An 8,187-nucleotide genomic window follows, 5' to 3' on the forward strand; every position below is an offset into this window, starting at 1 on the left:
TCTTATCCCATTGCTTTATTCTAATTTAATTTTGCACAAAATATTCCTCTCCCGGGGATAATTATCTTTGCACTTCTCCGAGGCTGAACACATTGTTTACTTTGAGAAAAGAAGAAAAGACTTCTTTTTTTAGAAATGTGAAGAAAAAAACATCTGCCTCTGTTCCTTTCCGAATCCTGAGCCGTCGGTTCCTACATTTTAACAATAGCACCCTTGTTTTATGTCACCCCCCTAAATCCTGAGTAATTACTAATCATCAATCAAAATTAATAATAGTTGATTAGGCTGGTGTGGTCAAAGATTAGGGAAGGGGAAGGTGGTAAGTCGTCTCTCACGCCGCTTCCAGTCACTCTGGCCCAAACCGAAGGGGGTTGGGCCCAGTATCTATTGGTATCCACTGGGAACCTGCCGCTTCCCTGGCAGCCAAAAAAGCCAGGAGCTGAATAAGGAAATGAAGCGTAATTTGAGGAAGATGGATGAGCCTTGAGGGCAACACCCCCTCCTATCCCTCCTCTATTGCTTATGATGAGCCTAGTGAGTATGTGTGTGAGAGTGTGTGTGACTGAGAGAGAGGGAGTGAGAGGGAAGCGAGAAAGAGTCAGGTCGCAGTCAGCGCATTGGCTTGCTGGAAAAGGGGACGCTTTGGAGCTTCCAAATACTGACTGTCCTAAAACAGCAGTCATTATAAGGATAACAGCTACGGCTAAGAGAGGAAGGGCTTAGCTCAAAACGGGAAAACGCAAGGATTTCTATCTCTGAAGGGGAGGATTTGATTTTTTTAACCACATTTGGCTCGCCACCAGCATGCAGAGACCCAGTGGCCAAGGAACAGCGTTTTCCATTGACTCCCTAATTGGGACTCCACAGCCCCGGTCGGGGCACCTGCTTTACACAGGCTACCCCATGTTTATGCCTTACAGACCACTTGTCATTCCTCAAGCCCTCTCTCATTCGCCTCTACAATCTGGCATTCCTCCGTTAGCTCCCTTGGCTTCCTTTGCCGGACGTCTTACCAACACCTTCTGTGCCAGTTTAGGACAAGGGGTGCCCTCCATGGTAGCCCTCACCACAGCGCTGCCCAGCTTCTCTGACCCTCCGGATAGCTTCTACCCACCACAGGAAATCCCGGGGCCACGATTAAGCGCTGACCCTGGGGTAAGGAGACAAGAGAGTCCGCATGCTGAGGATCTGCCTGCGAGAGACAAGAGTTCAGAGCTTCTCAACTTCTCGGAAACTTTTCAAACTATCACAGGTAAGTCTATCTAGTTAATAAAGGTTGAAGCAGAGTTCTTAAATAACACTTTTATCTGTGATCTTTAGTAGAAATAAAACAATACACACGAGTATTGAGCTTCATAAAATACTACTATACAAACATGATTATGTACACTATGTGGCAAAATACATCAAATTTGAGATTTTGGTGATGTAGAGTTCTCTTATGACCTACAGAGATCTTCCCCTGTTATAATAACTTTCAATAGACTTTTTGTAATAAATCAAATTTTAATTTGAACGATCAATATTCCAATCGTCTTTCGGTAAGCGATTTTAAATACTTCCCGTGATTATCGTTGTTGTTATTATAATTATATGCATCCAAGTTTCGGAAGCAGTATTCAAATGTCGAATGAAAAGCTGTAAAGGTCTGACCAGCAACAGACTCTACAACAGTCGAACAGCCTGTACGAATTTAATATACAGATAATACAAGACAACTACTTTCTTTGTGATAAACGCGACCATATGCTGACTCTCAAATCCTGTATCTATAGTACCCATGAGAGAAGAAATACGTTTTAAAAGAACACAGAAATCCACCGAAGAGCATTATTTGGGCCTACATTTGTCTTTCGGTTTAATTTCCGCAACTTTGTTTTTTTAAAAGCTTGCACAAAATAAAGTTCAAAATATCACCATATAGAAAAATAATGAAAGGAGATGAAGGGGAAGCAGTAATTGTAGATCAAATTGTATATTATATACAGTATATATAAACAGGTATAATAGTTTTTGAATACTTTCGGTAAGAGACGTGAACTGAAAGGACAGGTGAGCTTTTTAATATGATTTTACTATAGAAAAATCTCTATAGCTCCTTCTACGGCAAATGCTATCTCATATCGCTTTATTATGAAATGTTAAAATTGGAAACCTTAAAGAACTGACCGATGATAACTGAAACAGAATAGTTCTATTGATTTCTTTTGAGTGTAGTACAGAGATCTAAAAAATATTTTTTTAAAGCCGACAATTATACTATTAAATATAAATCCAATTTTTTTATATAATAAATGAATGCAATAAATTTCAGATAATTACAAGTGAGCTCACGAGCATGTACTTTATTTTCTTAGACTCTTACGTGAAATGTATCGTATATTGCAAAGTTATAAGATACACGAGCATAGATCGCTCAAATATACTGTTCATACGCAAGGTGGTTAAGGATCAAGGTGTCTTTTAATCATATGTACAACAGCAAATGTTTGACAGTTTGCTCAGGGGGATGTCATTGGTCCTTGTAGCCTTCGGCATAGCAGAAAACATAAAATAATTTAAGGCTGAAGTTTTGTAACTGTTTTGTGTGACAGCATCGATGAGTATATTCCACTTAGACTGTGAACTCTTTTATAATCCCAGTTCCACAATTCACAATGTGCATATTTTGTGCCTATTGTAAAATGCTACTGATGATGAAAACAAGAATAATCTTAAAGTTTTAAATTAACTTAAAGTTTATTCAATAAAGCCATATCTATTCGTGAAAACTTGAACCTTTTCTCGGAAAAAGATACATGTTATAAAATAAAGGTTATAAATATCTTCAGATATTTTATACAATATATATGTTAAATTGTATATAACTTTCTCCATCTTTTTAGATGATAACTTTCTTAGTGTCTATTTTATGGCATCTTCTTTCCTTAACTAACATAAAAGATCATAATAATATCAACAAAACCAGCATATTAGGCTATCACTTAAAATAATTATGCAAACTCCTGTTCAAATTAGTTGCAGTGTCGTTAAATTGAAATTAATATTTTTAATAAATGGCATCTACTTGATAACTTTTTTTTGGTATTTATTTTTCAGGCGAAACCAAATTGTACAGTTCAGATGACGAGAAACTGGACATTAAATCAGCTGAGACCCCATGCAGCGACAGAGAGGAGGACAGCTCCGCTGACAGCGAGAATGAAAGTTTCTCTGACGGCAACAACTGCGGTCCTTTGTCCCAAAAGAACAAACTCAAACCCGGGTCTCAGGAGCCGCTACCCGCGGGTAATTCTACAGGAAAAAGCAGGAGACGGCGGACAGCATTTACCAGTGAGCAATTGCTTGAACTTGAGAAAGAGTTTCACTGTAAAAAGTACCTCTCTCTGACTGAACGGTCACAAATAGCGCATGCACTTAAATTAAGCGAAGTTCAGGTCAAGATTTGGTTCCAAAACCGCAGAGCCAAATGGAAACGGATTAAAGCCGGCAATGTCAACAACAGATCGGGGGAACCCGTAAGGAACCCTAAAATTGTGGTGCCCATTCCTGTGCATGTCAACAGGTTTGCTGTGAGAAGCCAACACCAGCAGATCGAGCAAGGGAGCAGGCCGTGAATAATAAAAAAGACTACTTTTCTTATACACAGCCACTGTATAAACCAAGAGAACCACAACCACTGCATAAACTTAAAAAAATGCGAACCTACAGGTGAGAGTCAAGTTTAAAGAAACAGGCAGCGCCTGAAGTCTGGACTCCAAAGCAAAATGATGATTGCACAAGGAATAAACTACAAGTAATACCCTGTAATGTAAAACTTCAAATTGTATATTGTTGAGGAAAATGATCGCTTTCACAATATACGTGTTACAATAGTTTCAGTACAACTCCAAGGCTGCACTATTTCTCAGTTGCAATCTAAATATAATACTGAATAATCTAGTTGTGAAGCTGTCTACAGGGCAGAAAAATGTCTATAAATCAGCCATATCTTTCGACACAGTGGATAATAAATCATCGTTAGCTTACTGAAATCTAAAAATAAAATTAAGACAGTAAGGCCACTATCTCAAATAAAATAATTAAAACTTGACGTTATTTGAATTCGATTCCTTAATAAAATAACCTCATTTTACAATTATGGTTTTGGGATGTGTAAATGCTTATTTATTTTTTGTAAAGTATGTATATACTGAAAGTGTCGCACGACGACACAGAAGTGCACTATGAAACGAGATTGTATACAATTTCTTTTAAAATATTTATATGTTGCAATGTGGTGGAACGCCACAGGTATATTTTTTTGTTTCTGTTTTGAAATAACTTTTCTTTGTGTAAATTTCGTGAATTTTCTGCATGTTTGCTTACTTGTTGAAGCTGTTTTATTTCATTTTACTGTTGTGCAAGAAGTTATCATTTCCCTTGATCGGAACAGTTAGCATGTGCATTCAAATGTCTTTTACGGTACAGTCTGGAAAACGTATTCGGCAGTTGTTTGTGGAAATCGAATTGTGAAAAAAGAGCAAATTTAAGAAATTCCATTCGTATGTATATAGAGATGTGGTTTAATAATACCTACAACCGCGGGCCTCCTAATGTAAACATACATGTACATCTGTGATTTCAATAAATTATTTTCTATCAAACTAAAGAAAGATAATTCAATCTAATTTAAGCTTTGAAACATTGTGGTTTTTGAACCCGTGTGTCAATGTTGTTCCGCTTCTTCTGATACCTCTCCCGAATACGTTGTTGAACAGGTGTGCTCAGGTTAGCGTTCATGTGCAATTATATCATTAATTTGTTCTTGTAACCTGTATTATAAGTATAGAGCCAAGTACTATCAACTCAGAAATGAGTGATTTGCGTTTTATTAACGGCCTAGTGTATCGTTATCGAAGATTAATATTACATATTTTTTACTGCCACGGATATAACCCGACATTTCTTCCGGGGTTTTAGTTACCTGTGTTGCATTTACCTTTACATTAACATAACAACCAATTGATGTATCGGAGTTCATTAGACATAATGTGCAAAACATTAATTCCAGATGTCAAGTCGCTCAATATTTTTTGCAATATTCATGATGGTTTTCTTTTTGTACAGTAGTAATTTCATTAAAAAAACTTCGTCAAAAGCAAACTTGTACCAAACTTCGGTGATGTCACGACTGTAGGGCAGCCCAAATCCTTAAATGACATCATAATAATACCACCCCACCCAATCTACAGTATGTTCGGCAGAGCATTGTAATCTGTATTAAATCCTCGCACAAGAAGCATGCGAGGTGTCTTTAGGATTGACACATTAATGTTAACCGTTCTTGTCTATTAGAACACTAAATCTTAAGTGAAAAAAAGTGAATCAGACAAGTAATGACCCCATAATTTCTATTATAATAGTTCAGGGTTTAATTAATTCAATATCCAAACTATTACATTGATACATACCGTAAAATTATCAAATCTATTGTAGGAGGTATTAACTTTCGGACCAAATACATTTTGTGGATTCAAAAAAGTTAATTTACGGATACTATCTCTTCGTAGCCATATTATTAACTTTATCTGTACATAATTACCATTTTATTGTAGTCGAAATAACTGCGAGGAGCTTATTGTAAATTTACTTCACAGATAAATGAAATAGAGAGCCAACTCACATACATTAATGCACCAAAATACAGTAACGAAATCAGCCGAAATTGTAATGGTAAGAATGTATGAATTTTAAATTTGTTAGTGTATTGATATTAAAGAAATGTGATGTAATATGTAATGATATTACATATGTTTTTACTTACAAAATTCGGACATAAACACTTTGTCAGAGAAAAAAAAAACACCCTTTCCAACTTTGTGGGAAACATTAGTTTTTTAAAAAGAAAAAATACACTTGTGCGAAACATTTTCTCTTGAGCTCAACGAAACTAATGCGCATTTTGTGAAATGAATGTATGCATCTTTAGAGGTGCATGTAAATGTACACATGCATTTGTAACTGATTTTAGCAAACTTATAAACTTTTATTTTAAACCTTCATCACAGGTAAATACTGCGTAGAGGACATTAAATCCAATAAAACATACGTCATATAGATGGAATAGATTCATTCGTTAAATGGAGTTCATTGTGTATAATGTAAGATCCTGTCATATAATGTTATGGACACATCTTAAAGGTTTTTTTTTGTGTGTGTGGGGTGCTATATACTTGTTCTTGTTTTTTTATTCCATATTTTATGGTAGACCAACCCCATCTAAAGCTAGCATGGAAGGAATTCTGGGACATTGAACAAAATCCAATAAAAACTTCCCGTTCTTCCATAATTTCCATACTCTTCCGAAAATAGCTCACTTTGAAGTTACGTTTAATTTTCAGCTTTGCAGCTCAAATTACATTTTATGTATTTATTTTTGCTGATAAAGTATGAATATTTTAATAACTCTTTTACTGCTTTGAAATTCGCTACGTTAAAATCTGTTTTTGGCAAGTCATCTAGCCAGGTCAGACCCGATATCTAACAAAAAGCGACGGGACTAACGTAAAATTAGGTCAGCTGAGTCTCATTTCTTCTGCAGAACATCAGTGACATTACATTAAAATGTAAGTAAAGTCAACACTATATCATGCTGTTCTTCTGTTTAAGCATTTATCTGATTCTTTAAGCATATCTACTCTGTCCATCAGGAAACATTATAGAAGTGTTCTGAAGAAACTGACCATAAAACCATTGTTATTTGATGATTAATTTAATAAGAATCTCTTATATGTTTAATGGGACATGAATTGCTTGGCTGGTTAGTTATATAGATGAGAACCTCTTTTCCTGATCATGCCAGGTGTTACATTTAAGAGATTAATCAACAATTAGGATGTTTCTTCACAAAAACGACCTCTGTGACAGGCCTGAAATAATAAAATAATAATAATAACAACATTCCTTACACTTAAATAACACATTTCTGGACACTCCACTCAAAGCAGGTAACGGGGACTCCTCTCCACCACCACCAAAGTGCAGCATCCACCTGGATGATGCAATGGCAGTCAAAGTGGTTAGTAAACGTCTCGAGCAAACCATCTAGTATTTGTTTTTTTCAAGGCAGAAGGCAGAAAAACATCTATGCTCTATATAGAGGCCAGTTGCCAAGTTACCTTTTGTACCCAAATTGGAGGAGAAAAAAACCCCAGTGATTTAGATAAATGGCAGTTTTTATTAGCCAATCACTGCAGTGAAGAGTAGAATAGTGGAAATGGTGAGATTTGTGTTAATGAGAACACCAGTGATTTATCTCTCTTTAGGAGGGAAGAGGGTCTCACAGAGGAGTGATGGATCCCCATTAAAGTGGTCATTTCCAACACTTCGTAATGAACTTCACAATCAATCACCACTGGTGGGGAGGAGGAGAAATTAAGAGTTGAGCGGTGTGTGGGCGTGCACGTTCCCCTCATCCAAAAAAGTGAGTTCAGTGTTCTGGCCTGAGAGTCACACTACATACAGTACCTCCATTTTCTAATGCAGGAAGGAAACACAGCATAATGCAAGTTTTGTTGGGGCACTTACAAGTTTTTATAGTTTTAACATGCCTCAGTCATTAAATCCTCCTATGATCATTTTTGACAACAAAATAAATATCCCTCATAAAGCCCTTTAGCTATTGTTCATATCTTTTTTAAAAAAAGAGATATCTAAAAAGAAATATAAAAACAACACATAAATAATAAATGCTTCCATTCTACAAAAATCCTTTTTTGGTTCTGTTTTTACCTTCTACTGTATTTTAATTTACTGCATACAAATTAATTAACATTTACATAAAGATCTTTTTATGTTTTGTCTTCTATTTTGAATGGGTCAGTGAGCAGGTCTTGCACCTTGAGATGGTGTATCTATATACAGTATGGTGTATCTACAGTATATAAAGTAAAGATTATTGTATTATAAATTGTGTTTTATTGTAAACATCTAAACACATTTATTGTAAACATAAAGGTAGAGTATTTTCAGAATTTGAAAAGCAAATATTGAGTAATTTCCTCAGACTTTACCTTTATTCTTCCCCTGAGATTTATTATTTTCAGTCTGATTCCATACTAATATCAGAGCAAGAGTTTAATGAGGGGATGGCCGACTCCAGCTCTCAAGGGCTGGAGTCCTGCAGGATTCACAGGTTTTGCGTTT

At 35.9% G+C, this 8,187-nt stretch overlaps 1 protein-coding gene across 1 annotated transcript; it reads left to right on the forward strand.

The window, feature by feature from the left end:
* Nucleotides 1–552: 552 nt before the first annotated feature.
* gbx1 (gastrulation brain homeobox 1) lies at nucleotides 553–4,830 on the forward strand. The gene is made up of 2 exons (XM_006634185.3): nucleotides 553–1,252; nucleotides 3,100–4,830. Exons 1-2 carry the CDS (start codon nucleotides 805–807, stop codon nucleotides 3,615–3,617), a joined length of 966 nt encoding a protein of 321 aa, XP_006634248.1. The 5' UTR covers nucleotides 553–804; the 3' UTR covers nucleotides 3,618–4,830.
* Nucleotides 4,831–8,187: the final 3,357 nt, after the last annotated feature.

The sequence above is a fragment of the Lepisosteus oculatus genome, chromosome 6 (assembly GCF_040954835.1).
Source record: "Lepisosteus oculatus isolate fLepOcu1 chromosome 6, fLepOcu1.hap2, whole genome shotgun sequence".
NCBI lineage: Eukaryota > Metazoa > Chordata > Actinopteri > Semionotiformes > Lepisosteidae > Lepisosteus > Lepisosteus oculatus.

Coding starts and splice junctions, on each gene's coding strand:
- gbx1 (XM_006634185.3), top strand. CDS start 805: ATGCAGAGACCCAGTGGCCAAGGAACAGCGTTTTCCATTGACTCCCTA. Junction 1,253..3,099: donor AACTTTTCAAACTATCACAG/GTAAGTCTATCT, acceptor TTTATTTTTCAG/GCGAAACCAAATTGTACAGT.